Source organism: Lepidochelys kempii, chromosome 3 (assembly GCF_965140285.1).
Source record: "Lepidochelys kempii isolate rLepKem1 chromosome 3, rLepKem1.hap1, whole genome shotgun sequence".
Classification (NCBI taxonomy): domain Eukaryota; kingdom Metazoa; phylum Chordata; order Testudines; family Cheloniidae; genus Lepidochelys; species Lepidochelys kempii.
In genome coordinates, this window is record NC_136382.1 from 171,815,722 (window position 1) to 171,843,023 (window position 27,302).

At 39.5% G+C, this 27,302-nt stretch overlaps 2 protein-coding genes across 5 annotated transcripts in view; both read left to right on the top strand.

Moving 5' to 3' along the window:
• Positions 1-8,665, top strand: part of MTA3 (metastasis associated 1 family member 3) — a 196,635-nt gene extending 187,970 nt beyond the window's left edge. For 2 of the 4 annotated variants that reach the window (XM_073339058.2, XM_073339060.2), the window contains one exon: positions 7,778-8,665. In XM_073339058.2, the coding sequence (XP_073195159.1) occupies positions 7,778-7,803 (26 nt within the window). In that variant the 3' untranslated portion in view covers positions 7,804-8,665. The other 2 variants (XR_012158255.2, XM_073339057.2) reach the window with 2 other exon arrangements.
• Positions 8,666-23,688: 15,023 nt separating this feature from the next.
• The window catches only part of LOC140909538 (metastasis-associated protein MTA1), a 45,061-nt gene continuing 41,447 nt past the window's right edge, over positions 23,689-27,302 (top strand). Inside the window, exon 1 of the mRNA XM_073339061.2 lies at positions 23,689-23,715. Coding sequence (XP_073195162.1) covers positions 23,713-23,715 — 3 coding nt within the window. The 5' untranslated portion in view covers positions 23,689-23,712. The remainder of the gene's footprint in view (positions 23,716-27,302) is intronic.

Here is a 27,302-nt window from a genome sequence, read left to right on the forward strand (position 1 = left end):
TGGTCTCACAAATACTGTATTAAAAGCTAAAACCACCTCCTTACTGATGCATGATATTTCCCTGGGATACATCCAGGGACTGTGCTCTCCCACTTAGCAATGGCATCACATTGGGAACTCGTGTTCAGCGAGTTATTTATCATTATCCCTAAATCCTTTTCAATGTCACTGCATTCTGGGATATGACCCCTCATCTTGTAAGTGAGACCTTATATTTGTTCCTAGATATGTGACTTGCATTTGGCTATGTCAAAATGCATGCTGTTCAAACAAGCCCACTTTAACAAGTGATCTGGGTCTGTCTGTATAATGGGCCTCTCATCATTACTTAGTTAGCTAGTACCATTATTATTAACTGCTCCACCAATTTTTGCACCATCTGAAAATTTTACCAGCAGTAGTTTTACATTTTCTTCCAGATCATTGATAAAGACATTGAAAAATATTGAGCCAAGAACAGACCCCTGTGGGACTCCATTGGAAACCTCCTCCTTGGATGATTATTCCTCATTTGCAATTACTTTTTGTGATTCATCAGTCTACCAGCTTTTAATCCATTTTGTATGGGATTCATTGATTTTATATAGTGCTGGTTTTTTATGAGGATGTCATGTGGGACTATGTCAAATGCCTGACAGAAATCTAAGAAATTGTGTCAATACAGTTACCTTTATCAGACAATTTTATAATTTCATCAAAAAGGATTTCAAGTTTGTTTGACAAGACCTATTTTCCATAAACCTTGTCGATTGGCATTAGTTATACTGCCAGTCTTTTAAGTCTTTACTGATTCTGTTCCATATCAGCCTTTCCATGATTTTGCCTGAGATCAGTTAGGGCCTGTAGTTACCCGGGTCATCCCATTTACCCTGTTAAAATATTGGCTTGTTAGTTTTTTTTCCCAGTCCTCTGGAACCTCCCTAAAGTTCCAATATTTGTTAAAATTCAACTGTAATATTTCAGCAAGCTCCTTGACTGTTTCTTTTAATACTCTTGTGTGCAAGTAAAAGTTGGTCTTTAACATTCCCCCTGGTTACTGATGGAATAGAAAGTATTTCCTAATCACTGTAAGATATGAGTACACCATACTGCTTCTTTTCAAATACAGATCAGTAACACGGTGCATAATTCGAGAAGCTTGGGAAGTGTGTCTGGCTTTTGTGTAGTTGCCACTACAATATTATGCGATTTTTGAATAAAAAATTAGTTTTAATATTACAGTATGTAATATACTAAACTATATGTTTGATTACAAAAGACTATTTAGTTTTTTTTAGTGTTATTGTGTGGCACCAACTAACAGCCAGGAAATATACAGCTGAGGGGTTGATATATTCTGTTTTTTAACTTACACTTTAGTGAAACAAGCAAACAAAAATGGGCATAGGTGCATACACTGAAGTCTTATCTTTTAATGCCATTTGCCATTTTCTTATCCTGGTTTGCTTTTGTCATTACTATTAGAAAAAATGTTTCAAGGAAGCCACAAAAACACGTTTACCCAAGATATGGCGCAATTTACGGCTCTGAAGTAAACACCACTTAAGCTTATGTAAATTCATATTTAGGTCTGACATGTTTTAAGGCATCGCTGTTCACATGGGTAAGCCTGCATGCTGTTTTGGGGGAGTTCTTATTATTTAGCTAATAATGGATGTAGTGGTTCAAAGGTGTATGGTGCAAATATGAAATTTGGCTCCTTTTTGAAAAGCTGTGTTGGAGTTATAGGACCATCACCTCTTCCACCACTTAACATCTAGAGCCTTTACTTCTTTTGGCTTGGGGAGGGCGGGAGGGAGAAGGATAGTGAGAGGAAAATGGTTGGTACTTAATTTTTTTTTTTAATGTAATACTTATAAAAGGTGCTGGCCTGACATTCCTCAAGACTGAAACCCTTTATTCAGTTGTGTATTAAAGTAACTGTTTGTACAGTAACAGTCTGTAATACTGGCAGATACAATAAAAGCTTCTCTACACAGCTCTGCTATTATGCATTAACCTTTTCTAGAGGGGTTCTCTGTAGGGTTGGAAATGTAGTTCAATCCTTGGGCTATTTTTGGTCTCTCTGCTGAGACTGCTAAGAACGGGAGCTGTTAGTGTCATTTGGGATGGCGGTGTTTGTGATGAGGACACTTGCTCAGTAGGAACTGGACTGAGGCCATCAAACCCATTGTGTGTGGGCGACTAACAGCTGAACTATGGTGTATTTTTCATGTATCTGATCCAGATTTGAGCCATTAACCTAGGCTCCATATCCTACACTGGCAGAAACAGCAGCATTGTAATGTTGAAAAAGTCAGGATGAAAACAGTTACTTTAAGTATTGCATTAGGATGATAGTAATTAAAGAAGAAAAATACCAGTTAGATTATTGAATTACAGGATGCCACCTGCAACTGGGGTACCACTGAGCTCGCCTGACCCACCAGCCTGTGCTCCCTTTACACTGTACTGCTGTGACAGGCCCTCAAGCCCCCTCCAGCACACATACCAGTGGGGACACACCCAGCTGCAGCTACACACAGATATTGAGATCAGCTCTGCATGGGAAGGCTCAGCTAAGGAACTGCTCAGTTACTCAAGTGCACACCCCTCTTTGGAGGGTAAACCCAAAATTATACCGTCTTGCGCTGCACAGAGAACTATACAATCTAAGCTACCCCTCCCTCAATATGGAGAGGAATATACACAGCTTTCTACCCCAAGTTATGATTTCCACACACTGGTTTTAGACAAAACAAGTTTATTAACTACAAAATATAGATTTTAAGTAGGGTTGTAAATCGCAGTTAACTCATATGATTAACTCAAAAACATTAATCATGATTAAAAAATTAATCGCAATTCATCGCAGTTTTAAGCGCACTGTTAAACAATAGAATACCAATTTAAATTTATTAAATATTTTGGATGTTTTTCTACATTTTCATATATATTGTATTCTGTATTGTAATTGAAATCAAAGTGTATATTGTTTTTTATTATAAGTATTTGCACTATAAAAATGATAAACAAAAGAAATAGTATTTTTCAATTCACCTCATACAAGTACTATAGTGCAATCTTTGTCGTGAAAGTGCAATTTACAAATATAGATTTTTTTGTTACATAACTGCACTCAAAAACAAAACAATGTAAAACTTCAGAGCCTAGAAATCCACTCAGTCCTACTACTTGTTCAGCCAATTGCTAAGACAAACAAGTTTGTTTACATTTACAGGAGATAATGCTGCCCTCTTCTTATTTACAATGTCACCAGAAAGTGAGAACAGGCATTTGCATGGCACTCTTGTAGCTGGCATTGCAAGGTATTTACGTACCAGATACGCTAAACATTCGTATGCCCCTTCATGCTTCAGCCACCATTACAGAGGACATGCTTCCATGCTGATGACGCTTGTTAAAAAAATACTGCGTTAATTAAATTTGTGGAAGAACTCCTTGGGGGAGAATTGTATGTCCCCTGTTCTGTTTTACCTGCATTCTGCCATATATTTCATGTTATAGCAGTCTCAGATGATGATCCAGCACATGTTGTTCGTTTTAAGAACACTTTCACTGCAGATTTCACAAAATGCAAAGACGGTACCAATGTGAGATTTCTAAAGATAGCTACAGCTGACCCAAGGTTTAATAATCTGAAGTGCTTTCCAAAATCCGAGCCTGACGAGGTGCGGAGCATGCTTTCAGAAGTCTTAAAAGAGAAACACTCTGATGCAGAAACTACAGATCCCAAATCACCAAAAATGAAAATCAACCTTTTGCTCGTGGCCTCTGGCTCAGATAAATAAAATGAACATGTGTCAGTCCGCACTGCTTTGGATTGTTATCTAGCAGAACCCATCATCAGCATGGATGCATGTTACCTGGAATGGTGGTTGAAGCATGAAGGGACATATGAATCTTTAGCACATCTGGCATGTAAACATCTTGCAATGTTGCTTCAACAGTGCCATGAGAACGCCTGTTCTCACTTTCAGGTGACATCCAAACAAGAAAAGGGCAGCATTATCTCCCATAAATGTGAACAAACTTGTTTGTCTGAGCGATTGTCAACAGTGTGTCCTTGTTGCCAAGAAAACCAATGGCATTTTGGGCTGTATAAATAGGGGCGTTGCCAGCAGATCGAGGGACGTGATCGTTCCCCTCTATTCGACATTGGTGAGGCCTCATCTGGAGTACTGTGTCCAGTTTTGGGCCCCACACTACAAGAATGATGTGAAAAAATTGGAAAGCGTCCAGCGGAGGGCAACAAAAATGATTAGGGGGCTGGAACACATGACTTATGAGGAGAGGCTGAGGGAACTGGGATTGTTTAGTCTGCAGAAGAGAAGAATGAGGGGGGATTTGATAGCTGCTTTCACCTACCTGAAAGGGGGTTCCAAAGAGGATGGATCTAGACTGTTCTCAGTGGTAGCAGATGATGGAATAAGGAGTAATGGTCTCAAGTTGCAGTGGGGGAGGTTTAGGTTGGATATTAGGAAAAACTTTTTCACTAGGAGGGTGGTGAAGCACTGGAATGCGTTACCTGGGGAGGTGGTGGAATCTCCTTCCTTAGAAGTTTTTAAGGTCAAGCTTGACAAAGCCGCCCTGGCTAGGATGATTTAGTTGGCTATTGGTCCTGCTTTGAGCAGGGGGTTGGACTAGATGACCTCCTGAGGTCCCTTCCAACCCTGATATTCTTTGATTATATGATTGGCTGAACAAGAAGTAGGACTGAGTGGACTTGCAGGCTCTAAATTTTTACATTGTTTTATTTTTGAATGCAGTTTTTTTGTACATAATTCTACATTTGTAAGTTCAACTTTCATGACAGAGATTGCACTACAGTACTTTTATGAGATTAACTAAAAATACTATTTATTTTGGTTTTTTACAGTTCAAATACTTGTAATAAAAAATAAATATAAAGTGAGCACTGTACTCATGAGCTATAGCTCACGAAAGCTTATGCTCAAATAAATTGGTTAGTCTCTAAGGTGCCACAAGTACTCCTTTTCTTTTTGCGAATACAGACTAACACAGCTGTTACTCTGAAACCTTTGTATTCTGTGTTGTAATTGAAATCCGTATATTTGAAAATGTAGGAAACATCCAAAAATATTTAAATAACTGGTATTCTATTATTTTTAACAGTGTGATTAATCACAATTAATTTTTTTAATCACTTGACAGTCCTAATTTTAAGTGATTATAAGGGATAGCAAACAGATCAAAGCAGATTACCTAGCAAACAAACAAAAACGTGCTCTGAGCTTAATATATTAAAGATATTGGATATGAGTAGCAAATTCTTATCCTAATTGTTGATTTAAACAGTTTGTAGAGATTCTTGAGGGCAAGCTGCACTTGCTTGCAGCTGAAAACCCCAGGTATTCCTTTCACAGGCTAGAAATCCCTCTCTCCTGAGTTCAGCCCTTCTCCCACAGTCCAAACCTTGTTCCTCAGGTGTTTCCAAGTGTCTCCTTTGGGCAGGGAGTCAGTGAACAATGATGATGTCACTCCCCATCCTTAAACAGCTTTTGCATATGGCGGGAACCCTTTGTCTGCCCTCTTGGTTCCCACACCCAGTCAGTGGAAAAAAACTGGTATTCAAAGATGGAGTCCAGATCCAGGTGACTTGGTCACATGCCCCTGTAGGAACACAGAAGCCATGACTTGGAGGCTGTTTGTAGCATTCTCAGGAAGGCTCCCCAGTGGGAGATTAGCATCTTCTAAGACCTATTGTTCTCCCAAAAGCCATTCCCAGCCAGCCATCTATGCTGATTGCATTCTGCTTAGTGGGCATTCCCCAGGTGTAAACACATTTGCAGTAGATCCATAGACAATATTCCTAACTTTAGATGCCAAAATGATACATGCATACAAATAGGATAATCATATTCAGTGAATCATAACCTTTTCAATTATATCTTGCATGACCTATCTTTCATAGAATACATCATAGCTATGCCATAATCATATCATAATAATATCACTATGAAGAATATGGGGCATAATGCCACACTTCTTGCAAGTGAAGGATATTGTAGCCAGATAAAGGATGTATGTTTCTTTTCTGTACAAAATATTACTTCTATGGCTTTCTGAATAGACTTTAAAAGGTTTTGTTTTGCTGTGTATTTTTTTTCATTTTTATAATTTTCATGGATGATAGTGGCTCTTTCCACAAACCAGAGAAGAAGTAATTGAGTTGGTGTGGGTACAGTTCTCCTAAAGTTTTTCATGTCTTCTCAGATGCCCTAATAATCTGGTAGCACATCTCTCATACAGGAACCAGCAGATTATCTAAGAAACAGGCAAGACAGAGCAGTCAGGCCCAGCTGTAGCCTTGTAGAAATTACCAATGAAATGGGGGAATTCAGAAGATTGGATATTATGACAAATGCACTGTTTTCTCATGGGAGCATAACCTCCTGAAGGCAACTGTCACAATTTCAGGTCCCCAACTACAATCGGTACTTTCAATTGGAAAAGGCTGGGAGCCAGGGGTTTGGAAGAACTGCAAGAAAACACAATGAGAAGAAATCCAAATTTTAGGTTGAGAACTTGGAACTTTGAAAAAGAATGTTCCAAAGACAGAACTATATTCTTCCATAGATTTATGTTTCTAAAGCCAATTCTCAGACTTGTGAACAATAATACCACAGTGATTTCAAAGGAGTCCACGTGTCTTAAATTCGTTTTAAATAACACTGTAAACATTTGATATGAAACACTTAAAGCTTTAAGCTGGCTTTATATTGTTGCATGCACTTATCATTTCTTTATGGTAAGTCTTTTAATTCTTCTGGGTGAGGGCATTGACTTCCCGTAGCCTGACCCAAAATGTTTCTGATTTATGTAATGCATTGTGCAGGATTACTTTTATTGCAAACTTCACTTTACAGGGAAATTTAAACTTTTCACCTTTCTAGAGAATACTCAACTTCATGTGCATAATCTTCATTCACCCCAATTCTTCATTCTGTACTTACTCATTGGATGCCAAAAAAAACCTGTCATCATATTGTCTGGAAAGATGACAGAGTCTTTTGGAGTCTTCCTCTAGACACATTCTGCTGCTTTTATCTACTCTGGGAGATGCAATTGCTTTCCTTCTGTTGCTACTGCTGCAAAAGCCCAAACAACTTAGATTAATTAAAACGTTCCTTGGTAGCTCAGAAGAGCAGTCCCACCCAAAAAGCAGAATTCTCTCTGCAGAAAGTCATAAATCCTGCAATATGCTTTGTTGATCCTGATCAATGAAATGAGGACAATGCCAAGAAGATTCAGGTGTGTAACAAGACTCTGGCGACTGTTTTCACTGGTGGTTACTATAAAAAAGACTCACTACATATTTTGAATCTAATAATATTTCTTTTCATTCTACAGGATTCCAAATGACTTTTAGCAATCCCTTCACCCACCAGCTTCTTAACTATGAGCAACAACAACAGTTCAGGTTCACTGCAGGCTGTGAAAATCCCCCATGGTAGTGATGGTTTAGTTATTACTGCTAATTATGTGTATGTTTTTTTTAACTAAGATCTTTTACATTTTTCCCCATCTACTGGCAGGAACTTCTCCACTTTGACATGGAACAGAGCCAGAGTGTCCCTGGGACATCTGGGATGTTAATGACAACTAACAAACCAAGAAAATCGCTCTTTACCTGATGGACCTTGCATCATTATCTTGGCTTATGGGTAGAGAGAGAAAGTAGCAATGCCAATTTTCCAAACCACAATAGAATTTAACCACCAATCCTGACCCTAATTCTCTCTCCCTTTTCCAGAACGTTCATGCTGTATTTCAGACTGAGATGTCCTCTTTCCTTCCTCCCAATCAAGAGTTGCCTCAGCTCCTGGAGGAACAAATATTGAGGTGTACAGCTGAGAATAAGGACTATACTAAGCTGTTTCCTGCTGCAGTTGACTAGGACCCCAAGTACAGCCAGGTGGGGAGGTGACATAAGCAGTTGACAAAGCAAGAAAAGGACAAACCTCCAAACAATCTATCTGCAGTTTTTGATGACAGTCTAATCTCTCTCTCTCTCTTTCCCTCCATATCATTGCCTATTCAGGAGTAAGACTCATATGGGGTATGAGTGGGGAAGAAATAGTCCTTTCATTGCTCCCACTTTTTCTGTTGGAAGCTTGCACTCTGTATGCCAAGCACAGGACAATGTAAATAGTATCTCTAATTGGCGAAGTATTGAGAGACTGGACACTTTCTTGTTCGAGTTTTTCTTGCTTCACGGAGAAACAGTAAAAGTTGCATGTATCTGCTTCATCCTGACTCATCGGATATATAAATCATATGTGAAAATATGTATACAGGAAAGGTTTTTTCACAATATGATTGAATTTCTTATTTAGAAATGTACTAGTGTATTCTATCTGTGGTGCAATCTTTCTGTCTTTTTTTGTTTGCAGAAATCTCTCTCATATCAGACTCTCAGTTTTGTTTTTCAATGACATTCTCCTGAGATGGCATTATCTCATGTAGAATGTATATCAGGAGCAACCGTGTACAATTATTATTAATTTGAAGCTTAATTTGCTAGTGTGTGTATTGCTGTTTATATGAGTATTTTATTGTCTTTGTACATAGTGTTGTTCTACTTTAGTTATTACAAACATCTTTTTTTTACCTGTCAACTGGGCACATTTGATATGTAAATTATTACAACTCAATAAACAAGGAATCTCACAATACTATTTTTGTCATCAATTTCACAGTAGAACCAGACTGTAAACCTGCCTGTGATTAACTTTAACTTCTGCACCAATCTTCCTCAAAAGCGTGGAACAGAACTTGTATGTCACGTGCTCTTTGCCTGGTTTCTTTAAAACATGTTTATGGATATGCTCCTTCCATCTTCCTCATGCCTAAAATGTTTGGGGGTATGTTTCTTTTTGTTGTATGTCCACATCTCCCATTGATGTGAATAGAGATGTGTGTGCATGGAGAGCAGAAAACAGATCTCTTGGAATGAGGATATCATTGTGTAACTTAAGTAATGACACTGCTTCACTGTTTAAAAGAACAAATTACATTTGAAGCTATATATGCCCTTGGTCTGAGCAAAATGAAGCCCTTAAATCAGTGGTTCTCAACCAGGGGAACGTGTATCCCTGGGCATATACAGAGGTCTTTCAGGGGCTATCAATTCATCTAGATGTTTGCCTGGTTTTACAACAGGCTACATAAAAAGCCATCGCACAGTCAGTACAAACTAAAATTTCACACAGACAATGACTTCTTTATATTGCGCTATACACTGAAATGTAAGTACAGTATTTATATTCTAGTTGATTTATTTTATAATTATATGGTAAAAATGAGAAAGTCAGCACTTTTATATTTTCATGTCGGATTTTGTAAACAAGTAGTTTTTAAGTAAGGTGTAACTTGAGGATATGGAAGACAAATCAGACTCCTGAAAGGTGTATAGTAGTCTGGAAAGGTTGAGAGCCACTGCCTTAAATTATGCTGTTTAAGTTTTCCATACCGTCTTTTACTCTTCCTATTGCTTCAGTGAGGGACAAATGCCATAGGTTACTCCAGGTCTGCATCTGCAACATCTTGATTTACAAGCAGTTCCCTCTGTAATGGTTGCCCTTGGTGATCAAGTTCAACAAAATTAGTACCTACTTACCAATGTGCTAAGCACATTCTTTTCCCTGTCCACTTTGCCTCACGTTCCAACCGCTGACAAAAACGTTTTCAGTGTTGCTTTCACATTTTACTCAGCACATTCTGGAAAACCTGTCGAGCATATCAAGAGTAGGTGTAAAACTTCCAATACTTTTCCAATCAAATATCTGAGTTAAAGTTGTTGACGAGGTGGACTTCCTAGACTACTTCACTTTATGGTAGGCCAGGGGCGGGCAAACTTTTTGGCCTGAGGGCTGCATCGGGTTTCGGAAATTGTATGGAGGGCCACTTAGGGGAGGGGGGCGTGGCCCGGCCCCCACCTCCTATCTGCCCCTCCCCCTGGGACTCCTGCCCCATCCAACCCCCCCTGTTTCCTGACGGGCCCCTCCGGGACCCCTGCCCCATCCACACCCCCCCATTTCCTGTCCCTTGACCGCCACCGGACCTCCGCCCCAACTGCCCTCCGCCGCCCGATCCAACCCCCTGTTCCCATCCCGACCCCTATCCATACCCCCACCCTCTGACCATCACCCTGAACTCCCCTGCCCTCTGTCCGACCCCCAACACTCTGTGCCCCCTTACCGCGCTGCCTGGAGCACCGGTGGCTGGCGTCGCTACAGCCAGGCCACACCGCTGCCGCCACCACGCAGCACAGAGCACCAGGTCAGGCCGGCCCAGGCAGCTCACAGCCCTGCCACCCAGAGCGTTGCACCAGCAGCAAGGTGTGGCTGCGGGGGGGGGGCTAGCCTCCCCGGCCAGGAGCTCAGGTGCCGGGCAGGAGGGTCCTGTAGGCGGGATATGGTCCGCGGGTGGTAGTTTGCCCACTTCTGTGGTAGGCTCTATACAAACACAAACAAACAAACAAACTGTCCCTGCCCCAGAGATCTTATAGTCTAAAAAGTTTTAAAATTTGCTACTATATGAGCTGGAACTTGGCATAGTAACAGTATATTTTAGTACCTTTCCAGTGTCCCAATTTGAAAGGGATAGCTTAAATATTAGCAGAGAAAAGGAAAATACCCTGAATCTTGGAGTGCAGCAATTAGCCTATACTCACTCATTTTCATTGCCATAAGGGAGGACCCCTGATATCACACTTCAGTGCCCAAATTATCTACTCAAGAGACAAAGTTCAACTATGCAACCTTGAGTCACCCCAGTGTGTCACCTCTGACATCTTTTCTAGACCCAAGCTGCCTTGTGGAAAATCTTGACAGCATTCTATAGTTGTTCTATTAGATCTCATATTTTTCTATATTTGTCTTGAGACATTTTGCTCACTACATCAGGGTTGCATGAAACCATGATCTTTTCCCCACAGAGTTAATTTACTCTGTTTGCTTATTCCCACTCACCACCTCCATTCCTCCAACCCTGATGTTAGGAGTAGCATTTCCACTTCAGGTGGAAAATAATCAGCAAGAACCAAGATCCTCTTTTCCTATTTCATCCCTAGTAATAAAGACAAAAAGAACCAAAAAGATATAAAGGTAAAATGCTTTTCCAAATTTCCCCATTAGACATTAGCTTCTCTTATTTATAGAATTAGAGTTGAAAAATTAATTTTAGCTGATAACAAGGATTTTTGTAAACACTTGTAATGTTCATAAATTCAGACTAGTTGATGTAAGGATGTAGGTTGTTTCCATTGAAATGTGCAGCCAGCTTTTTCCTGAGTCTAATCATTAATAACTATCAGTTATTTACATACTCACAGATTTTACAGGGGTATTTTGATTACCTGGAGAATCTTGTCTTCTCTGATTTTTGTGTGTAAAGAATACTACCAATACAGAGTATGTTCTCAGGAGATTCAATTAAGCGGTACATTTGTTTCTAGGTTTGACTAGGCATTAGAAGCATGAGGACAAGGGGCTAGATCTTGCAAGCCCTTAGCCATGTGAGTTGCCCTTAAGTAAATAAGGATCATTCCCTGCATTGTTCTAGCGTATTACTTTAATTTTAGAGTATAATGGTGGTTGCTATCTTTTTGTTTTAGCCAATCTGTTTTTCAGATATTTATTTTATCTTTTGGAATGGGAGCTATTCCCATGCATTCTGACATTCTCTATTAATAATGTTAATACACCTGCCAAGTGAGAAAGATACTTAACTATGTGCTTTTCTGTGGCTTTCATTAGAGAACTATGTCTTTGGACCTCTGAGATAGTCCCTGTTTTCTGAATTAAACACCGACAGACACAGGACTTGAATTGCAATACTGAGTTAGTGGTATGGTGCATTAGGTACTAGAGAATAGTGCTGTGGTTCGTTGAGCCATCATGCCATCCATTTACAGGCAAAAATACTGATACTACAGGACGGAGTTAGGAAATTGGCAGATAGGCAGGTCTCATTCTCAGTTAGAAACTTGAACATTTTATTTTTGTAATGCACGTCTGTGACATGAAATGCAAATATGTGAAGTGCAAATATTATTTTATGCTGCAAATGTGACTCTTGCAGATTGATCACTGGAGGTTGAAAGACAGAGAGCCATGGTGGATGACGGGGTTTCTAGATGTAACGTGGTGATGACATGTTACAGCAAAAATGTGGTTTAAACTTTAATATTATTATTACTTCTATTACTGAGAGCATGAATCTTAATAAAAATTTAAATATTATGCTACAATACTCTGCTCTGCTTTATAACTGGTGAAATAAATCATTTTCTCAAACCAATATGCAGTAATAAACACTACAACCAATTTATTTTCCATAACAAATTGCTGATAACCAGAACCTCATTCCTGGAATAGCTGCTTTCAATTGGTATTACTGTCCGGAAATAAAGTTCCAGGACATGTAACCTCAGTTGTTAGACAATAGCCTTAGTACCATATTACTTGTGGATTATGTTTTCTGGATTCCAGTTCTGGAGTTCCTGCTTGCAGTACTTTCTTGGGTGATTAGGTTGTCAGCTGAGCTAGATTATTTCTTTGACAGTGCATTTCCTGTTAATTATCTCTTAACTATTTCATTGCTTGCTAAAAATCACACTACCTTCAAAAACAAAATCTGGTGTGTAATTGGGGAGTACCTAGTCCCGTCTGATGTTGAATTAATTGAATCAAATGTTCCATAGGAAATGCTGTGATATCACATTTTGTTTGTGTATGTGCTTATGCATTTGGGATTTTTGCTAGTCCAGTTTGTTACAGGTGTCATAATATTTATGGGATTTAGATTGTGCCCCTTATAAAGTCAAATTTATTCCTGTTAATATACAGGTTGGTGTAATATTTTAAAAGTAACACTGAAGAGCACTCACTGTTCTGCTCTACAGACTCATAAGACGTATTTACTTTTCCAGGAATTGAAATATTCATACAGCTCCTATGGTTAGAGAGTATGGACTTGTCTACGCTTAGTGCTGCAGCACCACGGTTGCACTGGTACAGCTATGCGCTGTAGGATTTAGCGACGATGCTGCTCATACCGTCAGAAGAGCTTCTCCCATTGGCAAAGGTACGCCATCTCCGCGAGAGGCGATAGCTATGTTGACGGGAGAACCCCTACTATCAACATAGTGCTGTCTACACTGGAGTTTAGGTCATTGTAACTATGTTGCTCAGGAGTGTGGAAAAGCTACATCCCTGACCGCCATATTAATATCAACATAAATTCCTAACGTAGACCAAGCCTAAGAAAGATCAGTAAATGAAATAGTTTTACATTCTCTCTGGCTTCATTTCGTAGGAAGTCTTTCTACACAGGACCTCTCCACTGATTATATAAATCACACTCTGGGGCTAGTTACTAAGATGGAATATCTCTGCTCCAGCAAATGCCAGACTTGTTTTTTGCATTCTGATATTAATGGAGCATTTGGTTCGCTCAGATTTTATGTGGATGTTAATCAGATCACCAGCTTTTGTGGTGGGTTTAAAGTATCATTTTCTAAAAATCGCCCAGCTAAATGTTTTTGAAGAAAATGATATGTACGTGGGGGTTTTTTTCTTGTGTCCATGTTCCAGTGATCAGAATGACATTAATTTAGGAAAAGCCCAGCAAATTACTAAGGAGATACACATTTGGCCCCAGTTGTTTTGAGAATTGTGAAGAAAATGTGGATAATTTGCTTGGAGGCAATACATTTATGGAAATTATGTAAGATTTGAAATGATTCTTTAGCTAACCCCAGAAGTATTTCTCCCATTTAGCATTGGATGGTTTTACATCTATGATTATGTAGCCCTTGTTTCGTATGTACATAGGGCCAGATATTTGATTTATCATTCTAGTTTCAAAACCAGTTTATCCTAAAGGAGCAGGACTTCAGTGTACAGCTTCTTTGTCAGCTCTGTGGGGTCAAAGCTATGTATCTCTAAGAAGAATTAGAATACATCAGGAAACTGGGCAGCTCCCATTTATGCCTTAAGTATTCCAAGATAATAAAACAACTTTATTTATAAATTGTTGGCAGTACTGAAGTTACATGGGCAGCAAGTTATTTTGCTTGTCTGCTGGGAATGAAGTGTGCAGTTCTGGTATCAGGGGATCAGTTTATGTGCATGTACAGTTAGTTGTAAATCACAGACCAAATGGGGACAGAGATTCATCTCCCGGTTTCTTTTTGTGTTTTAAGAGATTGGGGCTTTTTAGTGTCAGTTGCTGCCATTCTTGCAATGCCCATTCTTGAAGTCTGCTGAAGTTAGTTTTCAGACAAGTTTTAAAATTTTCCCAAATCCCAGCATTTCCAAAGTTTCAAACCTACTCAACCCCGTCAAATGTTCTTTCAGAATCAGGAAATAAACTTGAAACACTTGGTTTTAAGACAAGGCTAAGCTGTAGGAAATGCACATCTTATCTGCAGAAATAAGGACCACAGATGAACCCAGTCAATCTCTATGAATGATTTTTATTAGCAGTTTATCCAGTCTGGTGGTAAGAATCCTTGACAGCATTTTTTTACTTTTATTTTTTAAAGAGAAAACACATGAAAAGAGGCACATTCCTTTTCAGGTTTGCTCTGGTTGTGAATTGAGGCCATCGTTGCTCTTTACATAAAATTTGGCAAAACCCCTTGCTTGTGGGCCTGTCTAAGCATTCTGGTTAAAAGTGAAGTAACATCTTTCAATAACACTTTATAAACATTAATAGAGAAGTCGCCAGACCTGGGAAGTGTATTAGGCTCTTGCTCTGCCTTGAGAACCACATGGGTGAACAACTGCACCTGTGCAAAGCCCAGTTGCAGTTCAAGGGCTCAGTGTAGGCTAAGAGGCTCACTGATGAAGTTCTCAGTACAGAATTAAGACCTTGCCATTTAAATTCTCAAAAACTCCCAAACTTCTGTTAATGAAACTGGAAGTTCAAACCTATTTTATTAACCTCCAGAGATTTGGTGAGATTTATAGCTTTCAGATAAACTCTGTTCTTCTCAAGTTCCCCTGATTTGGAGGTTAAAGATTTGTATGGATCACATGTAAGATGTCAGTCTTTTTGAATGCTGCCATTTAAGTGAGGGCTCTTTGTCGTAATTGTCTAGTTTAATTGTCAGCCTTACTTCCTCTGGTGAAACTCTTGCTTTTAGCTAAACTGATGAGAGATTAAGTGAGTTCATGGATTAACTTCAAAGTCCTGCCAAAGAGAATGTGGGGAACATCTACGTCTCCCCTAATTCTAAAATCTCAGTTCTGTTTTGCAATATTTTTTTTCTTAATAAACAGCCTTTGCAGAATCTGTTAGATACTTCTACACACTCCCTATTTGTTGAATAGTTCCGTCCTTTGCTTTTTATTTGATCTATGTACTGTAACTCTGGTTATGTTTCGGTATCTCTGGCAATCAAAACATAAGGAAACAAACAAGTGGAGAACATATGAGAAATAAGCTGACACAGCTTAAAACAGGCACATAGTACATGGTACAAAGCATGGGAAATGTTACTAGGAATATTTAGTGTCCTGTACAAAAATAACTATACAGATATTTTTTCACTTTCAGTCAATTTTATTAATTGGGTTATTATATATTAAATTCCTGTGTTGAACAGCAATTGACCACTGCAGTATTGTCAACCTCAAAAGATCAAAAATCATGAAATTGGCCAAGAAATAATGAATTTTAAAAAATCAAAACATAGTTTTTAGTCTGTTTTGACTTCTCAACTCCCCTTTATTCCTCTGCCAATGAATGTGTGATAATTTTAGGTTGAAAGTTAACCTTTAATCCACGCACAAATGCACACCTCTCCTTGGCTGCTCAGCTGGAGATGTCACTTACCCTCTCCTGACCTCTACGATAGAGGAACTGCAATCCATTGTCTTGACCCAGCACCACCAACTCCCCACGCTCCTGTTTCATACTTCATACGGCCCTGGGGCTTCTCTGCCTGTGTCCCAGCAGCACCACTTTCCTGGCACTCCCATCCCCTGTCTCGAGCTCCCCCATGACCCTCTCTCTGCTTTAGGGCTATACATGGTTAGGCAGGTTAGGTCTGTGTTCTTAGCCCAATAAGAAGTTGGGGCCTGGTCTTTTGCAAAGGGTCATGTGATTACCTGATGAGCATCTAATTTCTGTGAAGGCTGGAGGCAGCTCTGTTGGCGTAGAGAGCTGCCAGAAGCAGAGGGGCTCTGGCAGGAGGTCCCTGGGTCAAGTAGGGAGAGCTATAGGAAGTAGGTGCTCCTGTGGCAGGGCCTGGAGCAGATGACTCTCAGGCAAGTGGCTGGTAGAGTGGGAACCTGTGAGGAACTGATAGGCCCCTGCCGAGGACTCTGGGTTGCGGGGAAGGACAATCCATGTGCTGAGTTTGTGTTGTTTGGAAGAAATAAAGCTGATGACCTGAGAAAAAGAGCCTGAACCAGATTCAAGGCATGGCTAGGGTGGCCACTCACACATTCCCGGAATATCAGACATTCTAGTACTTCTGAGAATGGAATGGGCCCCCCACATTGGTGAGCACTTGCCCCTGCCAGCATGTCTTCACATGCACAATGCATAGGAAGTCATGCCATGTGCAGGATGTCAGTTTGAAGAGTGCGTCACTTCCCCTCCATTGGCATGACCTCATACGTACTATCTGTGCGAGGTCATCCTGGCAGGGGGCAGAGTGGCATGCTCTTCAAAAAGGCATTTCCAGTCCACTACCGGACAAAACCGTGTCTAGTTTTGTCTGAATACTGGAGGGGGACGAAGCACCCAAAAAGAGGACTGCCTGGTTTAAAACTGGATGAATGGCCTGCCTCAGTGTGGCATTGATTATTCTCTGGGCTGGAGAGCCAGGCCAGCTGTGTACATGTGTATTCTCTATTGCAGGTGTTCTACATACTACAAATATCAGTCCTTCCTAATTTAAACATCCCTCCTCTCAGACGCTCAGTTGTTTGTCAGATTGAGTGGATGGTTACGATTTATCTCAGGCAATAGTTAGAGTATTGAAATCCCCAGTTATGCATGTAAAACCCTACAGACAACTGCACATGTCTAAATAAAAGGCAGATACATTCCTGTCACTATAATATCTGAGTGAAGTGAGTGTTATTTAATAAAATGCAGTATAATGCATCTTTAGTTGTTAACTGTGTATGAACTAGCAGAAAGACAAGGAAGTGAGGTACAGTAATATCTTGCATTGGACCAAGTTTTGTTGATGAGAGACGCAAGCTTTTGAGCTACACAGTGCTCTTCCTCAAGTACCTTTCCAAGATATTACCTCAGCCACCTTGTCCCTCTAATATCCTGAGACCAACATGACTACAACACTGCATATGAACTAACAGTTTTGCTGAGTTAATTGTCCACTCACCTCTCTTTCCATTTCTAAGAGAGAAGAGAAAATCTCTTTAACCTGTTCTTGTTGTTAAGCTTCAGGTGTTCTGTTTAAATTAAGTGAATTTCATTAAAAAATACAGTTGTAGCACCAGATTTAGGGTTTTTTTAAGATGGTTGAACTTTCTAATTGGAGAGAAATTGCATTCACTTGTTCCATGACCTTGTAAAAATAAACTGTGGCACAAAAGCAGTTCAAACAGATATCTGTTGGAACCTCTCAGTCATACCCAGTTGCACCTGGGAAGCCAAAACAATAAATCTAAACCATGAAATAATAGAGAATAATCATAATCAGTAAATACAATTTGAGCAGACAGCTGTGTTCTCACCTCTATATTGTGTCACTATCTTGGTGGATGACAGGGTAGAATATATTTAGGTATCAGGAGACAAATAATAGACTTATGGAGTCTTCCATCTTTAAATTACCAGTTTGAGTCGAGCCTGGATGAGTCATGACTAAAAAATTTTTTTCTGTATCGGATTGTTTTGGGGAGACTATATGAAATGAATTGGTGGTTTTCCAGTCCAATGTATATCAGGTAAGTGTCCACATCACAAAACCACCATCTTCTGGAGGTAATATGCAGCCTTGTTGCCAAATCAGCAAAGAAGCCAAGGGTAGCCTTATCCTAAATGACTTAGGAGCCTAAGTCCCATTTTCATGTCACTTAGGAGCCCATGTTCAAAAGTGATTTAGGTTCCTAAGTCCCTTTTGAAAATTGGCCATAAGTTACTCAGACACTTTTTTGAAAGTTGTACCAGAAGGCTTTTAAATAGTGTGACAAAGTTCCTGCTCTACCTTGGTGGGTCTTGCGCTCATCGGTGGATTTGCTCACCTTGGAGCTTCACGGCAGCCCTCAGCTTGGCCGCTTTTCTGAACCCACAGTCCAGGTCGACGACTCCTGTGTCTGACCAGGAGTTGGGAGCCTGTCCTCTACTCCGGGTTCCAGCCCAGGGCCCTGTGGAATGCAGCTGTCTAGAGTGCCTCCCGGAACAGCTGTGTGACCGCTACAACTCCCTGGGCTACTTCCCCATGGCCTCCTCCCAACACCTTCTTTATCCTCACCATAGGACCTTCCTCCTGGTGTCTGATAATGCTTGTACACCTCAGTCCTCCAACTGTCCGCGTTCTCACTCTCAGCTCCTAGTGCCTCTTGCTCCCAGCTCCTCACATACACACCACAAACTGAAGTGAGCTCCCTTTTAAAACCCAGGTGCCCTGATTAGCCTGCCTTAATTGATTCTAGCAGCTTCTTGATTGGCTGCAGGTGTTCTAATCAGCCTGTCTTAATTGTCTCCAGAAGGTTCCTGATTGTTCTGGAACCTTCCCTGTTACCTTACTCGGGGAAAAGGGACCTACTGAGCCTGGGGCTAATATATCTGCCTTCTATTACTCTCCTATAGCCATCTGGCCCGACCCTGTCACAATAGGTGACTCTCAAACTCCTAGAGATGATTCATCCACATCATGGTTGAGGCATGTCTGCAGAATGCTGTGTTGAAGCTTGTACTGCTGCTGTCTGCTGTCCCCATTTCTGAGTCTGAGTCTAAATCAAACAATTTTATTCTCCTGGACTATCTAGCTCGTAGCTTTCTGAAATAAATAAATAAAATATAAAATGAGTAAGAAGATAGAACCATATTGATTCATTAAGTATAACTGAAATTTGGAGACAAATAAGAGGGATTAATAGGAAAAGGTTGGTAGCATGAAATGATAGATTATAAAGGCTTTTATTGAGTAAAACATTGATTTTATTTCTTTTACATGGTGAAACAATGTACTAAAAAAACCATAGTACTAAAAATAAACAAGATATTGTGCTTTTTCTCTTCATACTGAAACTGAATCCTTGATAGCACAATTAGTTGAATTAATTTGCTGCAATTTGAGATATTGCATTAAGATTAACAGATACAAACAAAACAAACCCGTACTAGCCTGGGGTGACATTTTTGATCAAATAGTACATTTGCAGAAAAATGCAGTTTTCGGGTAAATAAAAAAGTGAAAATAAATTTGAAATGGTCAGATGTTTTGTTTCAACATTTTTAAATAAATCGTTTCAATTTTTCATTTTGAAACATTTTGTTTCAAAGTCTGTTTAAAACAAATTTTTTAAAAGCTAAAAAACTTCCCAAAATGTAAGTAAACAGAACAAAACAAAAAAGCGGAAATTGTTTTGACCTGAAACTAATTTTTTCCCTTTTGTATTTTTCTTGTCAGAAGAACTGCTCCCCATTCAGTTTCCGTTTGAAACTAACTAATATTTTTTCTTTGGATTTTTTTGGGTTCTGTTCCATTTTAATCAGAACATCCCAAACTTCTGTACGATTCTGAAACTCTGTGTGGGAGAGTTGGTCTACCCCACTGCACTGCCTGGTGCCTGGGTGTCCAGTCCTCAGCTTGCCCTCTGATTCTCCAGGGAACACCTTCCACTCCCGTTTCAAATAACATTCATCCCCTTGGGGCCTGGTTTAATACAACAAAAAATGTTCCATTCCTGCTCAGCAGGTCTGCATATGTAAGCCATCCTTCTAGCCCTCCATGATTGGTCTTCTCTGTCTTGGGTTTTGGGGTTCCTGCCACAGCAAATTTGCTTTTCCCTGAATTCTACTGCAGGCCCTGCCTCCCACTACTCCTTACACCTCTGCCACTGTGTGTGAGCAGCCTCTTTTGTAGCAGGTGCTGCTTCTGGGCTGCCATCAAGTGTGCCCTAGTGGTCACAAACAGCTGCAGCCATGCCCAGAGAAGAAATTAACCTTTCCCTGCCAGTCTAGGGATGGGTCAGTGCACCCCATTACACTGCCCTTACTAAAGTCAATAACAGTAAAACTTGACTTACAACTAGGCCATCTTATTAGGCTTTCCAAACTGTACCTTATTATCATGGGCCAGATCGTGACTTCCTTACTCCCCTGCACTGGCTCCCCATGTCATGGATAACGGTGTGGAGGAGAGGAAGAGGCATTGCGGAGCCACAGCTCCCCTTCCTGCACAGATAGGCAGAGAGTGGGCAGGCTGGGGGAGGTGAATGCGTGGGACCTTGATGCCACCTGGCCATCACAGCAGCACTGGGGGATGTATGCTACACCAGGTGAAGAGCTGACTCGTGGTACATCTCCCCCAGACCAAGTGGGAACAGTTACAATCCATTAGAAAGGCTGCTCCTTAAGCTGGGCAACAGCATACTGCCCCATATTATATTCAGGACTTGTGGCAAAGTCACAACTTAGTCCCCAGTGGTTTCTATGGGAAGGGAAGCAGACCCTTTATTTTTGTGCCAAATCCTTGTGAACATGGTTACTTTTTATTTTATTTTATTTAGACTTACACTCACATCCTCGACAAATGAGTACCTACCTTGTTCTAAGTATCCCTGGACAAGCCTTAAAGACCCCATCCACAAAACAAACCATCCATGTAAGCTCTCTCCAATCACTTCCAGCCTTGGGATTCAAAAAGCAAACTACCATCAGAGAGCACAAACTTTGAAGCAGCAGTAAAAAAGCAAAATGCCATCCTGGATTTATCAGTGTTGCCAATTCACTCATGGTTTTATTGTGCATCTCCTGCTATTTGGTGTCTTTCTTTTACACCCTCGCTCCTGGAGTACACTGATTGCAAGGCAATCTCAGTTTTTTAAAGTGAGTTTCTAGCCCTCAGGGTGGTGGAGAAAATCTTGAAGATGTGACCTGAGGGCACCCTATATAGGTGCAAAAACCAGAGGGTAAATAGAAAGAAACCCAAACTTTTTTTAAAATCTCATGATTTTAAGCTAATCGCATGATCTTTGGGGCCTGACTTGTGATTTTTTTAATGTTTGGAGTTAACAATACTAGAACGTGATTGGTACCTTTTTGTACAGTACGTTCCATTGTTGTTGTACTTTGTCAGTACATTTGGCATTTTACTTAGTTGATAATGACAGTTTAAAAAGAACCAGTTGGCCTGATATAAAGCAAAACAAACTACTAGTGCAGTGCCAAAAGGTGATACTTTAAGTCAAGACCTCATGAAATACCATGCCATGGCAGAAACAGCTTTTTATTTATTGAAGCTGAGCTTCTCAAAGGGGCCAAAAGGAACTGGATACCCATTTCCCATTGAAATTCAATGGAATTTAGGCAGCTATCATCCTTCGACTCCTTTGAAAATGCAGCCAGCGTGGATTTTTTTTACCCTACTACAGCTTATATAGCCCGGTCTCCTAGGCCTTGCATAAAAAGCAGCTGTCAAAATGTGCTGTCGTCTCTACATTTCAAAGCAAAAATGAAAGTGAAGTGTCAGCTCATTATTCTGTTGAACTTATGAAAAATCTATCTACAGACTTCTGAATGTTTACAGCTCTATTAATACTGTGCATGCTGCTGTATGAAACATGGCTTAAAGTAACCTTTGTTCTGTATTAGGATCTGTAAGTAGTTGTCTGTCTTTATAGCAAGCACAAAAGTTTAAACCACCTCATATTTAGGGATGCACTTTCCCCTCCCCCCATTTTTTTTGTCATTTCCTAAAAATTATGGTCTTAGACAGTGCCCTAGCTTTATGCAGCTGTGCAGGGCAGTAATAAGTAATAATAACCCCCCCCCCCCCAAACTCAGGCCACATAAGAGCTCCCTACAATCACAGTCATTGTTAAGGGAGTGTCAGGTATGCGCCTGAGATGCTTCCCCTGGAAGAAACTGGCCAGGGAAGGGAGAAGGTAATGTCATGGTTCCACCGTCTGTACATGTCAACAAGCAGAACTGGAAGTATGTTGGATTCTGAAAATTGGTGTCCCAAATTAATCCCTGTCTTCCCACACCCTCCCACTAGCATATCTAGGAACATCTCCAGTGCAACCCAAGGGGCAACATGTCTTCTCCATTTCCCCTTAATTCAGGCCATTTCTGATGGGTTCAGTGTAGCCCATTTGACATGAATTCTTAACAGAACCGTAAAGAATATGATTTTAAAAATCAGCATTCCTTAGCAGCATTTTGTTAGAAGGCGAACTCCTGAAAACTATTTCCAGGATGAAAAGAAATGTACACAAACCTCAATCTTCATAGTCGTCATGTAGGGATGGTGACCACCCCCCTCACTCACACCATGTAGTCCTATCCAAAAGAGTGTGACTGCTCCTCGGTCAGAGTAATGTCAGCATAGGCAAGGTCCCAGTAATTATTATTGTTTGGACTGGCACAAGGATAATCATTACGTCCAGGTTAAATCACCATCAGTTGTCTCACAAATCTTATAAAGAACCTGTTTGATCCAGACTGACGAGATTTATTTTTCTTTTCTTGTGGAATCATGGGTCTGCCATTGTGAGATGTCACTCTGTTAAGAACTGTACAGGCTCCAGCTATTTGGTGGTGTTGCTCGGCATTCAACCAAAGATTTCACTCAGAGGGGTCCATGAACTAGATAGTGGTGATGGTGTTCATTTTAGAGACCCCTAGCAACCTGTGCTTCCCAAATTCTAAATTGTATGAGAGTGTTCAATTGCAAACTGCATTGTGGCATAATACAACACAACTCTAATTTGGAGATTATGCTAATTTAAAACAAAGTAGGATGGGCCAGCTCACATTAACTCTAATAGGAGCAGGATGGGGCACACAATAACGCTGGGCCTGATTCTGATCCAATTTTACACCAGTGTAAATTCGTTGATTTCAGTTGAGGGGTTCCTGCTTTATACCGGCATAAATGAGATTAGCATTCAGCCCTTGAAATATAGTGATTGTAGTCTACTTGGTAAATTTAAAAGTTGGAATCCATTTCAAAACATTCAGGAAAAGGTTCGTCTTGTTTCCTAATTGTTTTTGTTTGTGTTTTTTTTTAATCACAGGAATAGTAGAATTGTGTTACATATTGTTGTATATTTATGGAGCATGGTTTCTCGTTATGATGTCACACAGCATGATCAGCAAAATCAAACTGAAAAAAGAAAGTAAAATTCCCAACTTTTGCAAGGTGGAGGATGAATACTTTTCAATGATAAACAATTGCTTTATTTTTCACATAGAGAGTTGATGAAAGAGAAAAAATAATTGGAATACACTGCAAATCTGCCTTATATTGTTAATGGTAATATTCATGCTCAGTTCCTGAGAACTCTTCCAGTCTGTGTAGTTCTAATGTGCCTAGCACCATGGCAGTTGGGCACCAACAGCTGAGAGACCTTTCAGGAATCTTAGAGTTTATACAAATAATTTGTGGGGGTTTTGAAAGTGTAGAGACAATGTACTAATGTATTGTGTTGTTTTTCAGAAACCCCCAGTCATACAACAAGAACAATAATGGTAAGTCTCCAGGAGCTCTATTTTTTTTCCTTTTAAGTTTGGAAAGCTGAACTGAGAACTACAATGTTGTAGGCTGCTAGTGTATGATATCTCTGTTAATATAATATTGTGGTATTGTAGAAGAAAGATTTGACTTTGGAGTACCACTATCCACTGGCAACCTAGAAAAAAAAGAAAGATATTGACTGTTTTCCAAGACACTGAAAAAGAATAGTTGTGTGTGTATAAATATAGGGAATACACAATGATGTACAGTGAAGGTTCTATCACTCCTCGTTTGGAATGGTCACATTACTCATGAGTGGAGAAGGTCTGACTGTGTTATACCGATGATTCCAAACTATCTCCCCCTACATGCATCTTACATATGTCATGTATGTCACAGAGCAACTAGTTAAGAAAGCTTTATAGGGTTCAAAAATATATTTGAACTATTTCTTGTATCCCTCCGCCTGTGAAACCAGCTACCTAGGTTTTTTACCACGAGTTTAACTGTTCAGGACTCAGAGGGAGAGAAATATTACAACCAATAAATGCAGCGACCTAAAATAGTTTCTCTTTTCTCATAATCTCATATTTTTAGATCTATTGTAGTGGATCCCACTGGGGAGTTAGGAATATTCTCTTCCCAAATGTATGAAACTTCCATTATGGGATTACGAGAGTGAAAAATTTAATTGAGGTTTTTAAAGCAAATCTTACTCTCAACCGCGAATGATTTATAACCCTCCTGGGCCTCAGGCTGGAGAAATGTCATTTTTGGCAGGAGGAAGTGGCTGTTTCAAGCAGCTCAAAGTGCAGAATGTTAGAATAAGTCCCCAGAGGATGGATTAATGGGCAGATAATGTGGCCACAGGTTACATTTGTTAATCATGTGGCTGTGCAATTCATCATACGCCTTTCCAATATACACTTATCTCATATATAAGGGACATGTAAATTCCTACATGAATTATCTACCTGGTTAACTTAGCATTAATGTCACTTCAGTACATTTGCAATCAACATAATCACTAAAACTCCAATTCAAATGGATAACTGATTGCAGAGAGACACAAATCTCCAATTCATTTAGCAGCCTATAGGTACGCCCTACTGCCTCGCCATACAGGATATGCTGTACTCCTTGTTTTTAAAGAATTTAAAAGGTCTATCACGCTTGTAATTGTGTGCATGTCTATGCAGAGAGAAGAGTTTTAAAGATAAATGATTTTAGAAGTACGCCTTTAAAATGTGATTCTAGGATTAAGTCAACTAGAGATATCTCTCCCATAAAATTAGGGAGGGATGTTCAAAATTGTTCAGCATTGGTCCAGCTCTGCTTGCACTGAAGTCAGGAGCAAAGCTAGGCCAATGCTGAGTGTATTTGAACATCCTACCTTAGTCTTTTTCTTACTAACTGTTACTTGATATGGGCCCAGGCCTTGTATATGATTTCAGGATATCTCCATATTGGAAATGAGACTGGAGAAAAATCAAAGACCTTATTTTCTTAGTCTCTATTTGTTATAGTTATAGAAATGCTGTGTTTCCATAACATGTCAGTGTCCTCTTTACCATATGAATTTTGGCCACATTTTGGAGTAAAGAAGCCTATTTAAATTCCTGTAAGAATATTTTACTGTACCTAACATTAATGTCTCATCCATATCAGCCGAGAATCAGAAATACACCGCAATTCATTGTACAGATTACAACATCCAGATTAATGTGCCCCATTCAAAGCAATATGCAGTAGCTGTCCATTCTAGCAGTCTTTAAATAAATGAAAATAAGATTAACAACTGATATGCTATTAAAAGAATGTGAAAATGATCCAGCAACAAATCTACTCATTTTTGTAATTAAAAACATGAATGAATGAGAAAAGGAAAACCTCAGAGCCTGCAATGAGTAGAGAGAATACAACACCATAGACAGAGAATTTATCATTCCGTTTCTGTACATTAGGAAACTATATGAAAATAAGAGAGTCTTCATTCAATATAATACAGTATATGCATGTACAGTAAAACACATACTATCACGAGCTATATTTAAAAAGCTACTGCACTGAATTACTATTCTGTACTAAATTCCAGCTCTTTTGAATGATTATGATAGTTATAAGCATAATACAATATAAAGTTGGTGTGTGGTCGTAAGTCAATTGAATGGCAGAAATACAATGGCAAACAAGTCTGAATAATGGCTAACCTGCTTTAATTTGAGGAGGCTTTTCTCATGCCAAGTCAAAATAATTCTGTCTGCTTTTAAATTGCATTTGTAGTCAGTGAAATGCCATAAATAAAGGCATTAAATCTGACCTCATTTATCTGAGGACAGCAAATTTATGTTTAAGTCAAATCCAATGAGGAATAGAGTGGGCTTTTCTTTTCTCTTAAAATTCCCATGGAGCCTTAATAATATTGAAACCCCCACCCCCCAAAATATATTTCATTTGTGCTTAAAGATTACAGTGTCCACATATTTGTTGTTTGTTTCAAACCCTTGTTTGTACAGTCAGGAACTAGGAGTGATTTAATGATATAAAGGAATTTGTTTATATTAATGTTTTCTATACCATTTCCGGCATAAACAGCAGCTTTCCTTATTGTCCTAAGGACAATCATCTGGGTCATTCTCTTTCAGTAGCTAAACTACTGGTGTAAGAGCTATTGACAAAGAGAGCTTCATTTTAAAACAGTGCTTTAAAATCTCAGTTTATCCAGATAACTTAAGGCTTTTGTATAATTCCTACAAAGTGGCTATGTACTATGCAGTGTTTGAGCATAGAAATAGCACTGATTGTTCAGGAAGTCATCAACCATTTCATTATCGGATCTCTGTCATTCAGTGGGATGTTAGTCCGTACATTCAACATTATAACAGACCTATTTTAGTCATATAATTCATGGATGTTCAACAGTAGTCAATAAATTGCAGGCACAAATAATAGCATTCCGTTTTTTAACCACCTATCATTTGTGCCTACATCATAGGGGGCCAAACTGTGCCCTCTTTAAACATTTGCCTTACACAATCAGCGTCAGTGCACAGAATATATAAACAATTCTAAGAGTTGAAAATTGTTTTGTGACAGATGTGAGTAGCCCAACTGTTTCAAAGCAGAACCAATCTCTGATTCTAAATTTGACAGAACTGCTGTTGTGCTTTATTTTGTCTTCAATGTAATTTGGTCAATGTTGAATTAAACCAATTAACATGGGTTGGTATCACACACACCTGAGCACGCCTCCTCTTTTCTGCTTATTTTTCTTTCTGCACTAAAAAAGCTTCTTTGCACTATGATTCCTTTTCAAGATGGGCTGTAAATGCTTTTGTATTGGGCTAAGAGGCTGCTAACTTAGTGGGATTTTTTTATTTTTATTTTATTTTATTTTTTTGGCCAAGGAGTGGGAAAGGATTACAGGATTTCATAGAGTCATAAACTGTAAGACCAGAAGGAGGGACCCTTATGATCATCTAGTCTGACCTCCTGAATATCACAAATCAGAGAAGCTCACCTGTGAATCTCTGCATCAATCTTATAACTTCTTTTTGAGCTATAGCATCTCTCTTAGATATACAGCTAGCCTTGATTTGAA